The following is a 25,050-nucleotide window of genomic DNA, read 5'->3' on the forward strand; positions in this document are numbered from 1 at the left end:
GGTGTTTGTACTAAAGATGAACAACTGCATTCTTCATGTACACGCTGTCCAGTAATTTCACCTCAGGTAGAGTGTGTGTGTGTGTGAGTGTGTGTGTGTGTGTGTGTGCACCCATGTACTTGCACACACACATCAACAGATCCAGGAGAAACTTTTGTGCAGAAGCTCTGGGAGTTGTGTACAGAATGTTTATAGAAAATAAATAAATGGATAAATAAGTCACAAGTGCTGTGCATGGACCAGTGACGGAAGTGCAGCTTCAGCCAAAACAAAACCTGCTTTGGAACAAGGGCCGCCTCTGCCACTAAGTGGATGAGCCCACAGCCCATCCAGCCAGGGAGCCCTGGGCTGCGTCAGCAGGAAGAACCAGAATTTCACTCTGTAAGATCAGTTTTCATTCCAATCCCAAAGAAAGGCAATGCCAAAGAATGCTCAAACTGCTGCACAACTGCACTCATCTCACACGCTAGTATAGTAATGCTGAAAATTCTCCAAGCCAGGCCTCAGCAATACGTGAACCATGAACTTCCAGATGTTCAAGCTGGTTTTAGAAAAGGCAGAGGAACCAGAGATCAAATTGCCAACATCCGCTGGATCATCGAAAAAGCAAGAGAGTTCCAGAAAAACATCTATTTCTGCTTTACTGACTATGCCAAAGCCTTTGACTGTGTGGATCACAATAAACTGTGGAAAATTCTGAGATGGGCATACCAGACCACCTGACCTGCCTCTTGAGACACCTGTGTACAGATTAGGAAGCAACAGTTAAAGCTGGACATGGAACAACAGACTGATTCCAAATAGGAAAAGGAGTACATCAAGGTTGTATATTGTCACCCTACTTATTTAAGTTATATGCAGAGTACATCATGAGAAACGCTGGGCTGGAAGACTGGAATCAAGATTGCCAGGATAAATATCAATAACCTCAGATATGCAGATGACACCACCCTTATGGCAGAAAGTAAAGAACTAAAGAGCCTCTTGATGAAGGTGAAAGTGGAGAGTGAAAAAGTTGGCTTAAAGCTCAACCTTCAGAAAACGAAGATCATGGCATCCGGTCCCATCACTTTATGGCAAATAGATGGGGAAACAGTGTCAGACTTTATTTTTCTGGGCTCCAAAATCACTGCGGATGGTGATTGCAGCCATGAAATTAAAAGATGCTTGCTCCTTGGAAGGAAAGTTATGACCAACCTAGACAGCATATTAAAAAGCAGAGACATTACTTTGCCAACAAAGGTGTGTCTAGTCAAGGCTATGGTTTTTCCAGTGGTCATGTATGGATGTGAGAGTTGGACTATAAAGAAAGCTGAGCACCAACGAATTGATGCTTTTGAACTGTGGTGTTGGAGAAGACTCTTGAAAGTCCCTTGGACTGCAAGGAGAGCCAACCAGTCCATCCTAAAGGAGACCAGTCCTGGGTGTTCATTGGAAGGACTGATGTTGAAACTGAAACTCCAATATTTTGTCCACCTGATGCGAAGAGTTGACTCATTGGAAAAGACCCTGATGCTGGGAAAGAATGAGGGCAGGAGGAGAAGGGGACCACAAAGGATGAGATGGCTGGATGGCATCATCGCCTCGATGGACATGGGTTTGGGTGGACTCTGGGAGTGATGGATAGGGAGGCCTGGCGTGCTGCAGTTCATGGGGTCACAAAGAGTCGGACATGACTGAGCGACTGAATTGAACTGAACCGAAGATGCTACAGGGACATATTTCCTGACCGCACTTGAAATAGAACTTACTTAATCTGGTTTCAAGTCCAGTCTCTCTGGGGGTGTGTGTGTGCGCCTGTGTGTGCCTGTGAACCTGCCCCGTTTCCACAGGGATAAACCAGAGCAGCACTCGTGTTAGCACCATAGCTGCCTGGTGGTCCCCGCGCCCCGGGCCCTCGCAGCCTGCCGACCTGCTGCACTTCCAAGTGGGTGGGGAAGCCTGCGCTGGAGGACCTGGGTGGACCCCGGGAAGCTGTGCGCACCTGCTGACCTGGGAAGGGAGGAGCCCAGACCCAGGGAACAGAAGCCGAGGCGAGCCCCCTGCTTTCTGCACGGCCCCCCACCCCTGAGTCCAGGGAGCCAGCAACGTGCAGAAGGCAGAGTTTTGCACAAGGAGGTGACCTGGAACTCCTATTTCAGGTGGAGTGTGGGTGAAGAGACCCCCCAGCCCTGGACTCAGTCAGACTTCACCTTGGTGTGGGGGGAGGCACCCCAGACCCTGCAAAGGAAGCCTTCCAGCAAGAAGGGCCAGAGCCCTGGGCGCGGCTGCCACCCTCTTGTCCTGCCTTTAACAATCTTGAGTAGAAAACAAAGAAAACAGAATTAAATTAACCTGAAAGACTGAATCAAGGCAAATACAACAATGAGTCAATAATAACACTTTGGACATAAATAGATGCTGTCTTTGGCAAATGTTCTAGGTTGCTGGGTATTTTAAGTTTTAATGAGGAAAACAGATGTAAATGCTATTAAGTGGCTGGAATAAGTGGAGTGTGGCCCATTTTTCTCTTGTTTGCTCCAAATCAACTCCATGTCAATCTGTATTTATCTTTGTGATCTAGAACCTGATGGGAAGGTTTCTGTCTATTCTGCGGAAACAGAAAAAACTAGTTTTTGTCAAGGACCTGTTGACAGTCGCCACAGCTCTGATACACTCAGGATGCTCAGTCCATATAATATTACAACATTCCATAAAGACAAATAGAACTTATATTGCTGTGGTTACTGTGTCCTGAGCAAGGTGCTAACACCGTGGGCAACCTGAGCCCACGTCCTCAGAAAGGAAGGTCAAGGATTCGAGTCGGGTGTGCACGATTCAGCGAGGACTCTGCCACCCTCCCGCACGCACGGAACTCTGGCTCTTACAGAAGCTTATCGGGTAAGTCCCATTCCTCAGAGATGGCCGGAAATGTGTTCCAGCCATGCACTGTTCCACAAGATATGAAGTTGCCCCTGAATTCGGTTGGCATTATTAATACTACAGGCCTGACCCCATGAAACTGTTCACTGACCTCTGTTTCTCTATACGTTCTCAGATCATATCTATAGATACTGAAGGAAGGATGTATAGAGAATTCAACACTATCTTCACTGTGGGGGTTTATCTCTGAGCATGACCTCCGCTGCCTTACGCAGGACACCCTTGATGGGCGTGAGAAGGAAGAGTTACCCTCAGCCATGGCTCTGAGCAAGGCTGTGTTCTTGCCCACACCTGTGTTTTGATGTGTAGATGCTGTGAATTGCATCACTGATCGTGTCTCCCTTTTTGCCTCAACCTCCAGCCTTCCCTGGTGGCTCAGACAGTAAAGAATCTGCCCGCAATGTAGGAGACCCCAGTTCAATCCCTGGGTCGGGGAGATCCCCTGGAGTAGGAAATGGCAACCGGCTCCAACATTCTTGCCTGGAGAATCCCCTGGACAGAGGAGCCTGGTGGGCTGTAGTCCATGGGGCCGCAAAGAGTCGGACACGACTAAGCAACTAGTGCATTTTGCAGGAAGCTCAGCGCTGAATTCCAAGCCCACCTTTCAGAGTTGGGAAGACGGGCTGGTACATATTTATCTTTTGTTTCTCTCTCTGCTGTCATTTCCCCATCACCTCGATCTGGTTGTTAGTTTCAGGTTAATGAGGTGTAGACGCCTCCCCTTCCCCCCACTGCCACGCCCACTGACAGAAGAAAAGGGATCAACTTTACACAAAATGAGAGCAAAACCCCTTGAACTGACCCCCTTGCTTTTCTCTGTGTCTCCTGACGGTGGTGGGGGGGTTCCTCCAACAGAAGAAGCGTCATCCTTCCCGGTGGGAGCCCCCTCGGAGCACGCATTCTCTTTGCTCTTTCCCTGCGATGTTCACCCTCGTCTTCCCGTGCCTAGTCAAGTAGCTAAAGGCCATAGAGAGAAACTCCAAAACTGAGAATGGCAACTGCAACAGAAAACATTTCAAGCAAACTGTATTCCACCATCTACACATACACATGAAGACACAGCCTCATAATTATGTGGTTACCTGTGGGTGGTGCGGTAGATGATAGATTGATATATAGATAAATAGGTGGATGGATGAAAGGATGGGTAGATAGATACTCAAGTGAAGATAATATATAGATAATGGATGGAGAGATAAATAATAGATACACAGATAGATAACAGATGGATGGATAGATTGATGGAGAGACACATAGATAGATGGACAGACAGACAGTGTATGTGCACGCAGTCGCATCTGACTCTTCGTGACCCCATGGACCATAGCCCGCCAGGCTCCTCCATCCATGGGATTCTCCAGCAAGAATACTGGAGTGGGTTGCCATTTCCTTCTCCAGGGGATCTTCTCGAACTAAGGTTCATATCCACGTCTCCTGCATTGGTAGGTGGATTCTTTATCGCTGAACCACCAGGGAAGCCCAGTTGAAAATTTAGATCCACACAAACTCCACACACCATGTTTATGGCAACTTTATTCATAATGGCCAGAATTTGGAAGCATCCAAGGTGTCCTTCAGTAGGTGAATGGGTAAGTGAACTGTGGCCCATCCAGACAATGGAATATTATTCAGTGCCAAAAACAAACCATCAAGTCATGCAAAGATGTGGAGGAGGCTTGCATGTATATTACTGAGTGAAACAAGCCAACCTGAAAAGGCTGCTTTCTGTGTGATTCCAACTACATGACATTCTGGAAAAGGGAACACTATGGAGACTTACTCCTTGGAAGGAAAGTTATGACCAACCTAGACAACATATTAAAAAGCAGAGAAAAAGCATTAAAAAGCAGAGACATTACTTTGTCAACAAAGGTCCATCTAGTCAAGGCTAGATATGAGAGTTGGACTATAAAGAAAGCTGAAGGCTGAAGAATTGATGCTTTTGAACTGTGGTGTTGGAGAAGACTCTTGAGAGCCCCTTGGACTGCAAGGAGATCCAACCAGTCCATCCTAAAGGAGACCAGTCCTGGGTGTTCATTGGAAGGAATGATGCTAAAGCTGAAACTCCAATACTTTGGCCACCTGATGCGAAGAGCTGACTCATTAGAAAAGACTCTGATGCTGGGAAAGATTGAGGGTAGGAGGAGAAGGGATCGACAGAGGATGAGATGGCTGCATGGCATCACCGACTCAATGGACATGGGTTTGGGTGGACTCTGGGAGCTGGTGATGGGCAGGAAGGCCTGGCGTGCTGCAGTTCATGGGGTCGCAAAGAGTTGGACACGACTGAGCGACTGAACTGAACTGATGGAGACAATAAAAAATAGATAGTGGCCAGGGGTGAGTGGAGAGGGAGGGATGGGTAGTCAGAGCACACAGGATCATCAGGGCCGTGAAAACACTCTGTGTGATATAGGGATGAATATGTCTCACTTTACACTTCACATTACATTCCAAATCCACAGAACGTAAACACCAAAAGTGAGCCCTAATGCAAACTGGATTTGGGGTAATTGTGACATGCCCAAGTAGGTTCATCACTGTAACAATGTCCCCCTCTGATGGGGGGTGTTGATAGTGGGGGCGCTGTGCATGTGGGTGGGGGAAGAGGTATTTAGGGATGCTGCACTCTGTGCTCACTTTTGCTGTGATCCTAAAACTGCTCTAAAAAATAAATTTTATTTAAAAGAGGAAAAACCTGGGATTTCAGTTGGTATTGCATTGCGTCTCAAAATCACTTTGGAAAATGAACACCTTAATACGGAATCTTCTTGTCCATGAATGTAGTATACCCCCTCATTATTTTAGGTTTATTTAATCTCTCAACAGTGTTTTATTGTTCTCAGGGCCTTCCGACACCTAGTAGTAAAGAATCTGCCTGCCAATGCAGGAGACATAAAGGATGCAGGTTAGATCCCTGGGTCAGGAAGAACACTTGGAGGAAAAAATGGCAACTCCAGTATCCTTGCCTGGGAAATCCCATGGAGCCTGGCGGGGTACAGCCCACAGGGTTGCAAAGAGTTGGACACAACTGAAGTGACTTAGCGTGCACATACAAACCCTGCATATATCTTGCTAGATTTATCCCTCTGTGTTATAGGGTTGGGATGCATGATATATAATTTTAATTTCTATCCAATTTTTATTGCCAGTGTACTGAAGTTGGAGTAGGGAGGAGCTCCTGACCCTCTCACAGAGCTGCTGGCTACTGCTTCTGTGTTTTCCCACATGCAGGTCCTGCCAGGGCCGGGGTGTAGGAGGACTTCCTTCCCACTCCCAGGGGCTGAGGCTCCTGCATCAGAAGCTGGGTGGGGGGTTGTGCTGTGCACACTGAGGGGCTCCCTGAAGGCAGGCCTGGACCCTCACACACCTCCAGTGAAGGCCCTGGGGAGGACACAAGCACAGAGTGGGCTCCTAGACCCTGACATACCTCCAGGGAAGGCCTGGGGAGGATGCGCACGCAGAGTGGGCGCCCTGACCCTCACACACCTCCAGGGAAGGCCCTGGGGAGGACGCGAGTGCAGAGTGGGCTCCCGGGCCCTCACACACCTCCAGCAAAGGCCCTGGGGAGGACGCGAGTGCAGAGTGGGCGCCCTGACCTTCACACACCTCCAGCGAAGGCCCTGGGGAGGATGCAAGCACAGAGCGGGCTCCCGGGCCCTCACACACCTCCAGGGAAGGCCCTGGGGAGGATGCATGCGCAGAGTGGGCACCCTGACCTCAGGCTGGCGCATGAGCCCATACTCAGCTGTTTGTTTTCACCCATTTTCACAGTGGCTGCTGCTGCATCTTCTACCTATTCCGGGTAGGTAGAATAGGTAGCAGATCATGCCCCCACCGTCCTGGAATGGGCTTGTCATCCTTCGGGTAAAGTCCATCTGGCTGCCTTGCGCTCTGATGGGTTCAAGGAAAGCCAGGACTTTGCAGGTTACCTAGCTTTCCCTCATTGTCGGCAATGTCCTCTATGCTTTTCTACATCTTAGGTGGAATGAGAAGGTCCAAGCCCTTCACTGTTGATTTTTGGCTTGCTTGCCTTTTACCAATAATCTATCCAAGTGATTCTCCCTTCAGAATTAAATAAACCTTGCATGTAAGAAATGACGGTCGAAAAGCAGAATTTGTCCGACTTCACAGTTAGATCAAGAGCTAGGTTTTACTTTTGCTTTCAAGGCACACAAACCAGCGCTGATTCTGCAAGAGCAGGAACTCTTGGGCAAAGGCTTTAGGTCACAAACCCCAACTTCCTACGCGGTAAACACGGAAGGCCTGATTCATGGGCTGGGCAGCTCTGTCTTAAAAAGCCCCCTATGAGGTCAGCAGCTAACCCTCTTTGTTAAAATTAACAGGTAGAAATCAATGCCCTGTCCAACAGAGGTACAATTTAGCTAGATTGATTTTTTCAAGGAAGCAAAATCACATGGAGAGAGGGGTGGGTAGCTTTTAACTTATAAAATGAAGTGCTTTTGACCTTCCTAAATCAATGGTTTTGGGGAAGGCAGGATGAAAGCATCAACCTGCCAGTCACAATGGGTGATGTGTTTACATAGGAAAACATTCTTATTCTTGAGAGAGGCATATTGAAATATTTGAGTGAAATGCATGGTTTACATACTTCACCTAAAAACACTTTAGCAAAAAAGAGTAACAAAAAAATTAACCAAAAAAAGGAAAAAAATTAACAGAATTGTTACCTAGTCCACATTCAAAATCACCTAATTGTCCCAAGAAATATGTTTTAGAGTTGGTCTCTTCAAATCAGGACCCAAGCTAGAAGTGTGCATTACATCCATTGCTACATCCCTTATGTAGACCCACAGGCTTCTGTTTCAGATCTGGGGGCGACCAGGCCAGCTGTCCCACAGGGGTGCCACCAGGGTGGCCAGAACAATGGTACCCCAAGATTCCCATGAGGTAAGCCCCAGAGCTAGACATGTGCCCTTCCAGGCAAAAGGGACTTTGAAGATGTGTTTAAATCGAGGATCCTGAAGTGGGGTGAGTACCTTGGATCATATGAATGGTTTATACCATCACAAGGGTCCTTGTGAGGTGGTGGGAGGGTCAGGTCAGAGAAGGAGTGATGCCATTGCTGAGGGGCAACATGCCAAGGAACTCAGGTGTCTCCAGAGGCTAGAAGAGAAGGTGGGATGGCATCACTGACTCCACGGACATGAGTCTGAGCAAACTCTGGGAGACAGTGAAGGCCAGGGAGGCCCGGCGTCCTGCCGTCCTTGGGGTCGCAAAGGGTCGGACACAACTGAGCAACTACACAACGAGCAGAGGCGAGAAAAAGCAAGGACACTGATTCTGGAAATGGAACACGGCCCTGCCAACAGCTAGACTATAGGACTTCTGACCTCCAGAATGGTACAGTAATAAATCCATGCTGCTTTCAGCCACCAAGTTTGTGGTCACTTGTTACCGCAGCAACCGGAAGCTGACACAGCCATCTGCCGGAGCTGCTTGAGCGCCAAGTCCCAGCGTTCTTTCACTTGTGTCTTTATTTTTTATTCCCGTGACTCAGTAGTTACGTTTACAGTAACTTTCTGCATCGTTTTCATCAATATATCACTGTATATTCTGTATTGTGGTTATCAATTCTCCTAAACAAGCAAAACCACAGCAAAGTGTTCTCTGCTCCCAAACTAGGCGCCCCCAGCACTGCGAGGTCAGGGTGGCCCAAGTCTTGGGGGCTCTGGTGCCCTTGGACAGCGAGTCTCAGAAGCAACCCAGAGTCCCCTGCATGGAAGCGTGTGGAGGCAGAGCACAGTAGATGGGGACTCAGCACATGGCCTGGCCAGGGTCTGAGCAGCGGAGACAGCTACAGAAATCCAGTCCACGTGCATTTTGTGTGTTTATGTCTTGATTGAAAAAGCAGGGTTTCTGGCAAAGACTTGGACTGGACGCAGCAGACCAACGAAACTGAGTGTCCCGAGTATATTTATTATGGGTTGAAACTTGTTGCCCAGAGACCTGTTAAAGCCCAAACCCCAGTGACTTAAGACGTGCCCTTGTGTGGAAACAGGGTCTCTGTGGGTGTCACTAGATGGGACAAGAGTCATCAGGGTGGGCCCAGATCTGAAATGATTGGTGTCCTCAGGAGAAGACGGCCAAGTGAGATGCCCACAGGGAGCGGCCACGTGAAGACTGAGGCAGAGACCTGAGATGCGTCCACGAGTCCCAGGACCCCAAGGACTGGGGCAGCCCACAGGGTCTGGGGCAGAGGCCTGGGGGAATTCGCCCTCCCCGCCTCTGGAGAAACCAGCCTGCTGATACCCTGACCTGATTTCCAGCCCCCCAAACTGCAGGAAACTAAACATCAGTTGTGTAAGCTGCAGCATCCGTGGAACTTCCCCCGCGGCCCAAGAGAGGAGCCTGCGATACAGCGGGCAGAGGAGGCTCAGCAGGAACTCGGTGCCACCCGTGGGCCCTGCGCCCAGACACCACCACCTCTCACGGGGCCCCTGCCGCCTCCTAACGCGGCTCCCTGACCTCACTCTTTCCCCCAAACTCCCTGCTTCCTGACCCAACAACCAGAGAGTGTGCTTGAAAAACCTCAATGCCAACGCACCACTTTCCTGCTCAGGAGGCACCAGTACCGTCCCAGAGAAACTGGAATAAAGTCCGGAGACCTGCAGGCCTCCGCGTCCCCTCCCAGCACCGCCTGCTCCCTCGGCCCCTGTCCGCCCAGACCTCCTCGGCCTTGAATCATCTGCCTTCGGGTTCGGGTAGGGGGCTGGTCTCTAACGCCATTTACCTCCTAACCTCAACCCCACCTGCTGGGTGAGGTCCTCCCTAACCCGTGCTCCCACCCCGGCGCTCTGTCCGTCTGCTTCGGTTCTCCACAGCCCCCGCCGCCACGCGGAACGGCCTCGTTAGCTAGCTGTTTACTTGCAGGAACACTAGAGCGTAAGGTGCAGAGATGCTCGTCTGCCTCGCTCATGTGAGTCCCTGAATCATTGGAGCCGGCCAGGCGCCAGACACAGAGCTGTTGCTCAGCAGACGCTCGCTGAGATGACCGCGATGGGGGAGGAGCGGGGTGGGGGCGGGGGCTGGCCGGGTGAGTATCCCGGGGGCTGTGATGCCGGAGGCGGCCTGCGCTGCCCGCATGGGTACGCCTGAGACCTCCCATCTTCCCAGGAGGACGCTAGAAAGCACCCCCTTGTATTTATCCCGTTGTTGTGAAAACAGGCATCTGTGTGTCTGCATCTTCAAATCGAGACTCAAAATCCTTTCGTCTTCTCTGCTTACGTTACGTGCCGTCGCTCCGTTCATTCTGCCGGAGACGGAAGGTGAGACCTGACTCAGGGTCGTCGGACCCTGGGGGAGTCCTCCCCACCCTCCCTCCCAGGAGCCGGGAAGAGGGACTGTGGGGGAGGAGTCTCCCGCAAGGAGCCAGGCGCTCACTCAATATTCACTTGGCACTGTGGGCTGTTTTGGTACCACATCTCAGAAAAAAATGGTCTTAATGATTCCCTGGAGATTTTTATGACTCACACGAATTGCAGTCTGTGTCTCCACACCCAGTTCCCAGCTGCATCTGTGTTACAAGAGTAAGCGTTTTGGGGGATTTGTTTGACTTTTTATTTCTTCAAAATATCCAAAGGATAAGAAGCTACATGATTTTCTCTCTGATACTTTGAATCTTACCCACACATGTACAGCATTATCAAGGAGGAAAATTCACTCTCTCTCCATATATATATCCTCTCTTACTGTAATTATTTAAACGATCCATTTGATATCAATAAAGTACAAGAAACTTCTGTGATTCATTAAGTCAGTAACGCATCCCATCCATGACAGAGATATCAGCCAAAAAAGCAGAGATAGGGTGTGTATCTTTCAACAGCACCTCTGGCTCGAGTTCCCCCATGCTTTTCATGCACACAAAAAAAGAACAAGTTTTGTATTTTCCTAGTTTGAAGAGATTTGGAAGGTCTAATATTTTGGCCAACGTGGCCAAATGCAAAAAGCAGATTCATGGATAGATTGAGGGCAGGAGAAGAAGGGGACCACAGAGGATGAGATGGTTGGATGGCATCCCTGACTCAATGGACAGGAGTTTGAGCAAGCTCTGGGAGATGGTGAAGGACAGGGAAGCCTGGCGTGCTGCAGTCCATGGGGTCGCAGAGAGTCGGGCACAAGTGAGCAAATGAGCAACAGCAACAAATTGAAGGGAGGAGAGAGAATTTTAAAAAGAGAAAAAGAGAGAGAAGCCCAGTGACACCGCAGGGTGGGCGGGCTCCACACTTCCCCTGGGGACGGACGGGGCCATGGTGACGCAGTTTCTGACCCCAGTGTGGCCACAGAAAAGAGACGCGGGCAGGGTTCCCAATGCACCTGTAACCTTGCTTTAAACCCAGAGGACAGGACGGAGCAAAGCCTTTGACCCCGGGCCCTTAGTCCATCAGCCAAAAACCCACCACCTAACCTCTGAGATTTAGGAAGAGAAAATAAGTCAGCAGAAAGAGCTTTGGTTTGAAATTCCCTTTTTCATTGGTTCTCTGCTATAATTAGCAAATTACATCATCTCTGATACCTCAATTTCACCACCTGAAAAACGGGGAAAATAACAGACTTGCCACCCACTTCTTGGTCTTAGGAAGATGGAAGATGACATCAGTCAGACACACCAAAAGCAGGGCTCTTATTTCAGCACATCCTCGGGTTTCCTCTGCAGGCAGAGGTGCACCATCATTCCTCAGGGGGTCAGACGCAGGAGGCCCTAAAGGACACCCTAAGGCGACCCCAGAGCTTCCTCCAGCCCCACTGCTGTGTGTTCAACCACATGGAGAGGGCGGCTTTGACTTCCCCGGTAGCTCAGATGGTAAAGTGTCTGCCTGCAATGCAGGAGACCCAGGCTCAATCCCTGGGTCGGGAAGATCCCCTGGAGAAGGGAGTGGCAACCCACTCCAGTACTCTCTGGAAGATCCCATGGACAGAGGAGCCTAGTGGGCTACAGTCCATGGGGTCACAAAGAGTAGGACACGACTGAGTGACTTCGCTTTTGCTTCATGATTCAGCAACCATCTCAACACATGACCGAGTGGGCACCTTTTCCTGGTGAGACCACCCGTGAAGTCACTGTGCTGGCAGGAAATACCCTGCCCCCTGGGCGGTCAGGAAGCTGCAGATGGCTGGCTGGTTCACAGGGCCAGAGCCTGCGCCCTGAACGGTGTGAACAATTTGCTTTGCAGGACTGTGTACCCCACCAATCCACTGTTCTCAGACAGCAGAACAGGGCCCCATGCGTGCCCAGGGTTCTAGACGACGTCAGCACGAACTAAGTAATCAGTTTATTCCCAGAGAGGCAGTACTCGGAAGCGCGCTCCTGCTGACTTTGCTACAGAAGCAGAAAGACGAGGATCGTAGAAACCGAAAATAGCTGCAAGCTGTCCTCTGTGTCCGACAGAGATCGCGGCAAATGCTTCAGAGATGATGTGATAACCGAAGGGACCCGTGGCTGCTGACGATGGGAGCTGGGCTTCTTGTCTCGTGTCGATCCTTGCAAATAATTACCACCGATACATCAAACACGCTCTACCAACGTTCATCCCCAGTTCTCGCCGTTTCTTTCGTGTCTGCCCCAGTAGGTGCTGACGCTTGAAGCCAACGTTACTGTTACCACTGCGCAAGGCATTTAAACGCCCATGGGAACTGCAGAGGCTTAGTCACGTTAGCCTTTCTTCCAAATGCATTATGCTTATGCTGCTCTTCTCTAGAATTCCCGTAAGGATGAGAGTTCCTGCCTTCTTCTGGACAAATCTGAATGGTGACATAGCCAACGTGCCATCGCCAACTCCAGCTTCGGAGACAGGTGGGTTCTGTAAAGACACATTGATGGCAGGTAACAAGCAGGCTGGGAAGATCGACTCATCCGTCTCTTTTCAAACTCCCAGCTATCTTTTCAAGCTGTGATTGCACGGCTTGTAATTGCTTTATCAGTTCTGAGCCTTCATTGTTCTTCTTGTCTCCCTTCTATTCAATCCAGTTTGGATTGTTTTTTCTGTCTTTTTTTAAGGGACAGTGAAACTGTCTAGATTCCCAGGGCAGGACAAGAGGTAAGAGGCCATCTGTAGACGTCTGCAGGTCACCTGGGTGTAGGTGGCTGAACCCTGACCTGGGCAAGAGCCTGCTGCTACCGTGACTTAGTCCCGAGGGCTCTGAAAACACTCTTGGCTTGTTCTCTCCTTCGAGATTGAAGGGCTTCCCGAAATTTCACCCCTGCCCTGCTTCTCACCCCTCGCCCCTGGCTGAGAACTGGGGACATCCAAGCTACAGCTGTTGGGAAATCAGGAGGCTGGTCACTGAAGGAGTTCACATTGACAGATGCTAGGGATTCGAAGAACACCTGCCTGGAGGTGGTCCCGTTGGTCCCCTGGCTCCTGGGGAGATGCCGGGGCCGGGCCGCTGGTGCCCCATCTTCCAGCATCCTCACTCGGCCGAGACCTGTCATCCCCCCGCCGATCCCTCAGGGCAGGTCTCTGTGCTCCCTGCAGAGTGCTCTCCTGCCAACTGAGGCTGGCAGCGGGACTGCCGCCCTCCTGGCTCTGTTCTGCTTCAGAGGTGCCAGAATCATCTCTGCTGTGAAAACCCAGCCCAGTTTCAGCAGGAGAGGCGAACACCCCAAGAGTCACAAGGAAATAAGGGGAAACCACGATAATGCTGGGGGTGGCTTCTCTGGACCTGGTTTCTAAGATCGACCAGACAAGAAAATGACCGTTATTAATAAACAGAACCCTGAAATCAAAGCACTTTAAAAAATATATACACGTTCTAGTGTTTTCCACAGGGCATTCTGTGAAATCAGAAACTCGCCTAAAGCGCCACCCCGTGTGTCTGCAGCACCTGGACACGGAGGTCAGGGATGGAGCAGGGATACAGGGGCTGCTGCTGACCTCGGCTCAGAGGCTCATCCTGGATACTCCCGGAGGGACCCCTGCTCCCCAGACTTGCCCCACCCCCTGTCCCCACGTCCTTCCCCCAGATGACTGATGGGGCCTGCGTGCAGGTCAGGAGGCTGCGGTCACCCCTGGTCTCACCCTCCAGAGGCCCCCGCTCCGTACCACAGTGCCCAGCCCAGCGAGGCACGTGCTTCTTCCTTAAGCCCTAACTCTCTCTGGTGTCCTCATTTCCCAGCATTTCCACTAGTTCTGCTACACACACCGGGCCAAAAGGAGCAAGGCACAGGACCACCAAACCCCGAAGAGCAGGGGCCTCGGTTCAGTTCAGTTGTGTCCAAGTCTTTGCAACCCCTTGGGCGGTAGGCAGCACACCAGGCCTCCCTGTCCATCACCAACTCCCGGAGTGTATTTCACTGGGGCCTCAGATATGTTCTTTCTGACAAGCCCCTTCCAGGAACCCCTCAAACAGCAGCTGACGGGATATTTCCTAATGGGATCTGCTGAGGCAGTTTGGTTTCGTTTTTCTTTTGTTTTTCTCCAGGAACACAAAGGGTGATGGCCTCTGATGTGTCACACGGACTCTCATGAAGAGTCACCTTCCTTTGAGTTTATACAGAGCCCCCGCAAGACCTCTGAGACAGGAAGCCTTCCCTCGGCAGAGCTGAGGAGAAGGTAGGTTGCAGACGCTCCCAGCTTCTGATGCCGACTCCCTGTCTTGATTTCAATCTTTAATCTCGACCTTCACCAGAGCCCTTTTTCCAGAGGTTGGATGGAACCACAGCGTGAGGTACAACTGGACAAGAGTCACCTCTGAAGACACCTATGCATTTGTTGCTGTTGTTCAGCCACTCAGTTGTGTCCGACTCTGCAACCCCATGGACTGCAGCACTCCAGGCTTCTCTGTCCTTCACCAACTCCTGGAGCTTGCTCACATTCATGTCCATAGAGTCAGGGATGCCATTCAACCATCTCATCCTCTTTCATTCCCTTCTTCTCCTAGCTTCAATCTTTCCCAGCAACAGGGTCTTTTCCAATGAGTTGGCTCTTCAAATCAGGTGGCCAAAGTATTGGAGCTTCCAGCTTCAGCATCCGTCCTTCCAGTGAACACCCAGGACTGATCTCCTTTAGGATGGACTGGTTGGGTCTCCTTGCAGTCCAAAGGACTCTCAAGAGTCTTCTCCAACACCACAGTTCAAAAGCGTCAATTCTTTGGTGCTCAGCCTTCTTTATGGTCAAGCTCTCACATACATACATGACCACTGGAAAAACCATAGTTTTGACTAGATGGACTTTTGCATAAAATTTCCCAAATTTTTGCATAAAATGTCCTACACTTTATACACACACACACATACACACACACACATGTGAAGAACATTCTACATGTAAGAACTGTATCAGTAAAAGGAGCAACAAGGCTGGGACCATCACAGACAGTCCTGCTCATCTGTTCCTCCTTCCATGCAAGGCATGAGGTCTTACCCACAGGCCACCAGTAAACATTCTTGACTGACTGAATGAACAAACTGTTGTGGAGGTGGATATTTTTTCCGAAATAAGACTTTTTTAGTCATCACACACGTTCAGACTGGCAAGGAGTGTGAAGCCCTCATGCCCAACTCTGTTGCCATCTGATTTCATTTATCTGAGCCAAGGATCTTTTGCTCTGAAGGCTGAGGAGGACGTACGCAGGAAACCTGGCCCCAGAAAAAGTCAGACACCTGCTCAAGACCCCTGAGTCACTTCCCCGCTGCTGGATTGGAGCCTGGGGTTTTCAGCATCATCTCTCAGAAGCAGCCACTGACAGGCTGGGCCCAGTGTCTTTCCGTTTCCCCACAAACTTTACAAATGCATCCACACATCAGCCTGTGTCCTGCAGACACTCCCAGTGAAGTGAAGTCACTCAGTCGTGCCCAACTCTTTGCGACCCCATGGACAGTAGCCTGCACCAGACTCCTCCATCCATGGGACTTTCTAGGCAAGACTACTGGAGTGGGTTGCCATTTCCTTCTCTAGGGAATCCTCCCAATCTAGGGACCGAACCCAGGTCTCCCATGTTGTAGACAGATGCTTTACCATCTGAGCCACAGGGGCTTCAAGGAGGCAGACACTCCTAACCACTCTTCATTTACCAAGAGTCAAAGGCAGGCTGCCTTTCTGTCATTTGGACAAGGTGACACCGGGAAACAGGAAACATTCCTCTACCTCATGTTCTGTTATCAAAAGTAACTTCAAGAGCTCAGTCAACTTTCCTGTACTCCTGCAACAACTTAGCACCTACATTTGCATCAGAAATGCTGCTACTGCTGCTGCTAAGTCGCTTCAGTCGTGTCCGACTCTGTGTGACCCCAGAGACGGCAGCCCACCAGGCTCCCCCGCCCCTGGAACTCTCCAGGCAAGAACACTGGAGTGGGTTGCCACTTCCTTCTCCAATGCATGAAAGTGAAAAGTGAAAGGGCAGTCGCTCAGTCGTGTCCGACTCTTAGCGACCCCATGGACTGCAGCCTACCAGGCTCCTCCGTCCATGGGATTTTCCAGGCAAGAGTACTGGAGTGGGGTGCCATTGCCTTCTCCGCGGAAGTGCTGAGGATAAGACAATTTGAGACCAGGAGACCTTAGGAAGTAGCTACAGTTAGTGATGTAACAGGTTCTGTGAGTTACCAAGCCCTTCGAGGGGATCCTGGTGCACAGTCAGTCGTGGTGCCAGTTTGGCTGCCACCGTGAGCACCCTGGAGCCTGTCTTCTGAAGCTGACGACTGAAGGGCCTCAGCAATCTCCCTGCCGGAAATACACCAAAGATTCCTTGGACGTCAGAGTCCAGGCGCCCCCAGCACCCCATCACTCCGCCCCGGCCCCACCCAGTGCCCCATTGCTCCTCTCCGCTCCCCCCAGCACCTCAGCCCAGCGCCCCATGGCTCTGCCCCGCCCTGCCCCACCCCACACAGCGCCCATTGCTCCTCCCCAACCCCCCAGCACCCCATGGCTCCGCCCCCACCTTTCAGCACCCCATCACTCTGCCCCGGCCCCACCCAGTACCCCATCGCTCCTCTCCGCTCCCCCCAGCGCCCCAGCCCAGCACCCCATCACTCTGCCCTGTCCCACCCCACCCAGCGCCCATCACTCCTCCCCAACCCCCCAGCACCCCAATCGCTCCTCCCCTGGCCCCGCCCAGCTCTCCATCGCTCCTCCCCTGACCCCGCCCAGCACCCCATTGCTCCGCCCCCAGCCCCGCCCAGCACCCCATCGCCCCAGGACCATCGCTCTGCCCCAGGACCCAATCGACCCTCAGCCCAGGCTTCCCCCACCTGCTCCCTCCCGGCTGCAGAGGGATCCACCTCCTCCCGTGGCCCCAACAACACCTCCCAAACAACACCTCCCAGACGTTCTAAGAGGCTATGTGACCGGACCTCTGGCAGGTGAGAGTGATCCCTCACTTCTCTATTTTCCCTGCGTGTCTTAATTGATAATGACTTGTCATTTCTCCTTTAAAAAGTCCACACGAGAAGACTCTAAATCTCACCTTGGGTGGTAATTTTTCTTCCTGTGTTCTAAGTATCCCTTTTGTGGGAAATTATTGACTATATGTACACAATCCATACGGGTACGTGTGTGTGTGTGTACATGTATGTATATACACACATTTCACTAAAATACCAGTAATTTCAATCTTTCATTTCCTCCCTCCACCCACCCTCCTCCCCAAGTAGTAAAGCACTCACAGTCACTTCTCCCACAGCGCCTTCTGCGGGCTCTGAGTCTAGGTGCAGGTCCTCCTCGGTGGTCTGACAACAAAAGAGACACGTGAAGTGCAGTTAAGGCCAGTGTTCTTGTAAACAGCATCGTGCAGGCAATCAATGCAGAGGACGCACTAGATGCTCGGTACTGGGCCCTAGGACCCGGAAAGGGCATCAGGGCCCCTCTCCACCTGAATTTAATTGAAACTCTACGAGGCTTCATGCCAGAGACAGACCCTTTATGTAACAGGAGGCAAATAAGGCAGTGAGTGTTTATATCCACAATGACAAATCACCAGATCAGCCAACTGTGCACGTCTGACACCACAACCGAAAGGAGAAGCAGGTGGTTTATATAACTCCCTGATCAGTACGGCGAGGGTGTGGACTTACACGGCCCCAAAAGTCTCAGGCGTGAGGGCAGAAACAGTTCACAGGGAGGCTTTGTAGCCAGCCCGTGAGAGTGGAACAAAACCACAGTCTCGAGCCAAAGCTCAGAGAGCGAATTAAACCAGAGAGAGCCAAGTCCCAAATCATAAAATCATAGTGTTATGTTTCTGCAGGGTAGGCCTTGAACAGAAAGGACTGTGTCTGAGCTTTGCCTCCCACTTAATGACGTCAGGCAAATTGCTTAACCCAAACCTCAGTTTCCCCACACAGAAAATCAGGGACATAAGTATATCTGCCTCTTGGAGACACAGACAGAATTCAGGGAAATAAGACCTCACAGCAGTCCGCCCCGGCTCTGGCGTGCGGCGGGCGCTCAGAGTTGGCTGCTGTCAAACCATTTCTAGTTTCATTTCCAGCCCAGCAGCCATGAGATCATCGTCACTGTACGAGCTAGGCTGGGAACTTCAGGAGTCGTGTTTGATCTGCATTGCTTAAAAACAGGGTTTCTCCTCTCTCTAACGCGTGATGACACCGCGGAAGGAAAAATCTCGTTGGGTCCTCTGAAGGACAAACCAGATGGGGCAGCTGGGCCTGCTGGGCTGGTGCTGCCCTGCCTTCCCCACCGCACCCAAGTCCCCACTCCGCAGCCGCACCCCCGCACGGGAGCCCACCCTGGGCGCGGCACCCCCGCTGACAGCAGTGGGGAACAGTCCTGCTCTGAAGATGTGTGTGCGTCCAGCCTGCTGACATGCTGTTCACACAATCGCTCAGTCCAGTCGCTCAGTCGTGTCCGACTCTCTGCGACCCCATGAACCGCCACACGCCAGGTCTCCCTGTCCATCACCCACTGCCGGAGTCCACCCAAATCCATGTGCATGGAGGCGGTGATGCCATCCAGCCATCTCACCCTCCGTCGTCCCCTCTCCTCCTGTTCACACAATACTTGGTGCTTATCTTGGGGCCAGCATCTTCTGGGGTTTTATAGAGGGCCCAGTTTTTTAACTAGCACATGTTTCCTTGTTAACACGCCTCATTCATGGGCAAAACACGCCTTCCAAATACCTCAAAACAATTCATAAACCACAAACAGTTTCCTTAGACAGTCAAATGAACTTTCCCTGGTTTGTGTGCTGAAGCAGGGTCGATTTTTATAAGGACGTATAGGGATTCTACATAAGGATTTTTATAAAGATTCTCTAGTCCAGTGACCCTCAAATCCAACTTAGTTCAGTTCCCTCTCACTGCAGATGAGAAAAGAGATTAGAGGGGAAGTAACTCATGAAGGCAGGAAAAACCTAGAATCAAAACCTAGAGCATTGATCACTACCCCCGGAAAACCAACATCTGGTTCTGTTAAATGTGTGTAAAAGCAAACAACGCAAGCACTAGCATCATATAGAAATTTTCTCATAGAAAATCACACCTTTTATGCAAGGATTTTGTGACACTTGGAGTTCAGAGGTCAAATGGACTCCATCTAGTTTTGCCCAATTCCTTGATGTGGGAGTTATTTTAGTATCACACAACATAAAACATGTGCCAAACTGGGAAACAAAATCAGCCTCTGGGTTCCAAAATAGATCTCACATTTTCCTGACACCGTGAAATATCTCAGGGTTAATATTTCAGGTTTAATCTTTCTGTAGAAAGAGCTCTCACTTCTGGGTCCCAAATAAACAGAGATTGAATGCTCTGTCTTAACTTCCTCAGGGTTTACAATCCCAAGACATTCACCCAGGAAGCCTGAAGAAAATTTCTTTTGCTTCAGGACCTTTAAATTTATCCAATTTTTATTATTTGTTGTTGCATATACATGAACCTCAAAGACTTCTATAAAGGTGCCCTCTCTGTGGGGTGGCGAGGCCATGCAGTCTCTCAGCCAACAGATTATTCCAGATTGTAAGCTTTTTCTAAGATCATGTTATATATATTTCTAATAATGTGAGTATATTTATTGCTGGTGTATTTTCAATTTTAGAAACATCTAAAGCACAAGCTGCTGTCCAGAGCTTGGGTCACTGGCCACGACACAGTGTCCAGAGTCCCAGAAGACATGCTCCAAACCTCCTCCACTCCTCACTCCTTTCTAAGCCCCCCGACCAACCCTCCCCCGACAGAAAGGCTTCCTCCGTGGGGCTCGGATGTTGAGGGGCACCAGCTGGGCCCCCCACCACCACCAGCAGAGTTCAGGTCACCAGGAGGGGCTCAGAAAGCAACCAGACATAGGAATGGGCCTTTTGGTCCATCATTAATTCAAGTCCTTAGTTCAACTTGTTAAAAACCGAAACCTTTCTCAAAAGAAAAAATAAACTTGATTTGGCAGCCTGCTGAGTGAGAGGTTCTTTCTAAGGTGTTGCTTTTCACTGCCCAGAACAGCCTCGTGTGCAGACAGAATAATCAATAGCCTTGACCTGTGGGGTCATCGCCTCCCACTCAGGTGCTCCATCGAAGAACTGGCCTTCATATCTGTGCCAGGCTTGACAAGCTCCTCTGACCAATATACACACCCCAGGCATTAATAAGTTCGTGTGGCTTCCAAAAAAGCATTAAATATAAAATATTAACTAAATTCTCTTCTGAAACAGAATCTCTCCTTCTGTTCAAAATTACGTGACTGTCTCAATACATAGTGTATATATATATATATATATATATATATATATAAATAATATATCTATAAAACATGAAAACCAGGAAGAATTGAACTTACAGTTACGATGCAGGATGTACGAGATAAGGCAAAAGTTAAAGGCTGGATTTTGTAAAGGTTTGGTCAGTTACTAAAATTTGCCATTTATAAATGTGATTTGAGTTGCTGTAAACACAGCACAGGTATATTAAATAATTCAATAGACTTAATAACTTTGGGGAACTTTCTCTTCCAGGAAAAATATACGTTGATGTTCTAGAATTCAAACTAAACAAACGAAATTCCAAGAAAGGAGAGCTCTGCGTCCCTAGGGTAGCACAAGTCAAGCAGAATCACACCTGCCTCCCACCCGCCAGGCAGCCCCGTGGGTGGGCCGCTGACGTGCATTTCATTATCTTTTCATCTTCAGTCTCTCCTCTTTATTCAAACACGCACCCGGTTAAGGTTGCATCATCGCTACGCCTTGTGTTTTAAAGCAGAGCTCATCACTTGCTTCGCCTTCTGGTTTCATCCTTCACTGCAGTAATTGGAGGGCTTATAATTTAAAGCCACTTGTTGAAGGAAATAAACTGATGTAGCTTAGTCTGAAAGCAGGGAGACTCTTTTAAGGCACACACTCTAAGATGCATCCTGAAGTTTGGCTGAAGAGCAGCCATTTTTTTCTTCATTCATTTTCATTCATGTATTTACACCACACACAACGCCTTGTGTGGGTGTGTGTGCACACACATATGTACAGTTTATATGTGTATATAAACACAGCACACACACCTATACTAATCAAAAATCCCAGACTCTACCACATAGTAGTCGCTCAATAAATACGATTTCTTTATAGTACACAGACTGCCCACTGGCCGCAGAGTTAGGGTTTTTAAGGATACTGTAGAAAAAGTACCACACTTTCCTTCTCTGAACTCACCTCTATTTCCATGGGCTCCACCTCTATCTTTTTCCATAGCTCCAGCAACTGTGCAATGGGCATGTTTGAAAACTTTCCCTCCGATCAAGATCAAGTATGGACAGGGAGGAAGCAAATGACCGGAGGCACCAAGCAGTACAGAGATCCAGACAGGATGTCGGAGCGCAGGCAGAGGCGGGCGGCGCTGGAGGAAGGGAGCCGGCGAGGACGCAGTCCTGCTGGGACGGCCGCGGGCGCCGGTCCCGGTCCTCGGGCCCGGGGGCTGGGGAGGGAGCCGGGGGTCTTCAGTGTGGCTGCTCCGCCGGCGTGTCCTCGCCCCCGACGGTCGTCACGCCACCCCTGGGCTGCTCCAGGGGCTCGGCCGCTTCGCGCTGGCCGGCGCTGCGAGCCGGAGGAGGAGGCAGGCTGCAGCCTCGGGATGCGCGCTGCGACTTTCCCGGAGTGCGCGCCGGCTCGGCCTCAGATTGGACTCGCTGCCTCGCCCCCTCCCCTGAGCGGCCACTCCCCCTCCCCCCACTATTTTACCTTAATTGGCTCTAAACGACGGGTGAAAGTTGGGTCTGAGGATGCTGCTGCCATAGAAACCGCATAGCAACCGAGGGCTGGGGGAGGAGGGGTGGCGAGGAGGGGGCCGTGCGGCAGGTTCTGCCCTCTCCCTCCCCTCGCACGCGCGCGTGCACACGCGTGCACACACCCCTCCCTTCGCCAAGGACTGCGCTGAGCCCCCTACGACCACCTGCAGCCAGCGGGGACGCTAGGGGAGTCCAAGGCCAGAGGCCAGGTGCTCGTGAGCTGCTTCTCCTGCACCATCGTTTCAGAGACACTGCATTAGAGAACTGCCGCTGGAGGGGCAACTGGGGCAGCACCTCGGCCTGGGTGTTCCCCCCACCCCCGACCCCCCAAAGCATCAGGGAAGCACTCCCTCTCCAGGGAAAAGGAAAGGAGGTGGGGCTGGGGGGGCCGGGGCCGCGGCTTGCGGCTAGTCCTGCTCCAGCCAAGGCCGTCCTGGGGCAGGCCGGCGGCCTCCGCACCTCAGGAGCTGGCAGCCCTGCTGGTCTTGGGAGACAGGATGAGAAGTGCTGGGCGGGTCAACTCCCAGGCGAGGGGCTCAGAACAAGGATCCTGCTGGACTCGGAACAAGGACTGGGGAGAGGGGCGGTCACGCACATCAGACGTTTGCTAAGTTGCAGGGAGGACGCTCTGTGCACCGAGAACAGCGTCTTGTTTAATGTCCCATGTGATGCGGATTTCACCATCCCGTCTGGTAGACGAGAAAACCCTGAGGCTCAGAGAGAAGGACCGAGCCCAGAGTCACACGGCCCCCAGTGGCAGAACCGGAAGTGAAGTCCGGCTGAGTCAGCTGGGGCTCTGTGATCCCCGTTTCCTGCAGAAGGGAAGCCAGGAGTGCGATTTTCTAAGGAATATTTCCCTCCTTTGGGTCTCTCTTTTTTTCTCATTTTGGTCTTTGTACTTTTCCTCACACCGTCTCTGTCTTAGAATAAAAGATGTCAGCACGTGGAAATACATTCATCTCTCCAGATTTCTAAGGCTAATGTGATTTTTGGTTTCCTCCTTTGGGAAATGGTGGTAAAGTCTAATACAATTTAATGTTGCTTCTGGAATAAGTATTCGTTTCTATAGCAAATTCCTTTATCTCTGGGGAAAAAAAATCTAAGAAATGCCTTACTGCTTCCAAAACTTACCAATAATATCTTTGTCCTTTTCATCATTATAAAAATCACAAAGAAATCCAATTCATTAGAAAAACAAAAAACCAACAATAACCACTCACTCAGTTGTGTCTGACTCTGCAAATTCTGGACTGTAGCCCACCAGGCTCCTCTGTCCATGGGATTCTCCAGGCAAGAGCACTGGAGTGGGTTGCCGTTCCCTTTTCCAGGGGATCTCCCCGACCCAGGGGTTGAACCCACGTCTCCTGCACTGAAGGCAGAGTGTTTACCATTTGAACCACTAGGGAAGCCCCAACAATAACCGCAAACTAGCTCAAATTCCAGACACTGCATGTTTCAGAGGGAAAATATAGTCAGAATTAACAGAAAAGTTTCCATTCTTAGTGTGAATTTACAAAAGTCACTTTATCTTTCTTCATAATGGGGCCAGTAAGTATTTTTATTCAAAATAAAAATAATAGCAGTATTGTTTGTTTTCAAAGGTGACATTCACTGATTGATGGAGCAGAGTGAAGGCTTCCAACGTGTTCACCAGTTAAGGTAATTTGGGGCATAACTTAAAAGGTCAAGGTTGTTGTTGCTCAGTCGCTAAACCATGTCCAACTCTTTGCGACCCGGTGGACTGCAGCATGCCAGGCTCCCTGTCCTCCACTATCTCCAAGAGTTTGCTGAGATTCATATCCATTGAGTCAGTGATGCCATCCAGCCATCTCATCCTCTGTCATCCCCTTCTCCTCCTGCCCTCAATCTTTCCCAGCATCAGGGTCTTTTCCAATGAGTTGACTCTTCTCATGAGGTGGACAAAGTATTGGAGTTTCAGCTTCAACATCAGTGCTTCCAATGAACACTCAGGACTGATCTCCTTTTGGATGGACTGGTTGGATCTCCTTGCAGTCCAAGGGACTCTCAAGAGTCTTCTCCAACACCACAGTTCAAAAGCATCAGTTCTTTGGCGCTTAGCCTTCTTTATGGTCCAACTCTCATATCCATACATGACTACTGGAAAAACCCATAGCTTTGACTAGACAGACCTTTGTCAGCAAAGTGATGTCTCGGTGTTTTAATAGGTCAAGATTTTTTTATATTCAAGATTAATAACAGGTGAACCGAAATGGGTTTTGTGTAATAAAGAAAAGGAAATCATTGGTATAAAAAGTAGTGCTGAACACATGTCGGGGCTTTTCCGTCTGAAGGACTGAGCACAGCAAGCTCTGGAAGCCGGGTTGGGGGGAAAAAATGAAGTGGGGTTCCTTACTGGGAGTTCATAAAACCTCCACTTTCTGGAATTTTCCATGCGTATTCTGAGATGGGGCAGACAGAAGGGAAGCGCTGGTCTTTTCACCTGGGAGAGGAACAAGAAAGAAAAGGACAGGGGGTGGGACGTCTGGTGAGGGACCAGCCACCTGCATCCTGGGGCGAGGGGCTGGAACCACACAGGTCAGACCAGCTGTCTGCAGACACAGAGGAGCTCGTATTACAGGCACAGCTAGGAGTCTGATGGGTGAATGCTGAAAATATGCTCATCATTTAGATGACGTCTCCTTTTAAACTATGCAAATGGGACACTAATACAGAGACTGAAGTCTATTCAGTGGCTTCGCAGGTGAAGCAGAGGAGCAGGGAGGAGGGAAGTGATGGATCGAGGGGGCGCGACCAGGTTCTGCACCTGGGACCCTGTGTCCATGCCCGCCACACTCTGCACCCCTGCCTCTGAAACACAAAAAGATTGTTCCTGAAAGACAACCAACCACCTCGCTGAATTCTCTCCCCGCCGCCATCACCTTCATGGATGCCACCTGCCCAGACATGGTACCTGGCGTGCTGGATGGAAAGGAAA

The 25,050-nt window shown here is 50.4% G+C and overlaps 1 protein-coding gene across 1 annotated transcript in view; it reads right to left on the reverse strand.

Annotated features, from left to right (window-relative positions):
• RPS6KA2 (ribosomal protein S6 kinase A2) overlaps positions 1–21,981 on the reverse strand; it is a 330,758-nt gene extending 308,777 nt beyond the window's left edge. Inside the window, exons 1-2 of the mRNA XM_055536180.1 lie at positions 21,523–21,981; positions 17,546–17,608 (exon numbers count right to left, since the gene is read on the reverse strand). Coding sequence (XP_055392155.1) covers positions 17,546–17,608; positions 21,523–21,585 — 126 coding nt within the window. The 5' untranslated portion in view covers positions 21,586–21,981. The remainder of the gene's footprint in view (positions 1–17,545; positions 17,609–21,522) is intronic.
• Between the last annotated feature and the right edge of the window lie 3,069 nt (positions 21,982–25,050).

Source organism: Bubalus kerabau, chromosome 9, assembly GCF_029407905.1.
Source record: "Bubalus kerabau isolate K-KA32 ecotype Philippines breed swamp buffalo chromosome 9, PCC_UOA_SB_1v2, whole genome shotgun sequence".
NCBI lineage: Eukaryota > Metazoa > Chordata > Mammalia > Artiodactyla > Bovidae > Bubalus > Bubalus kerabau.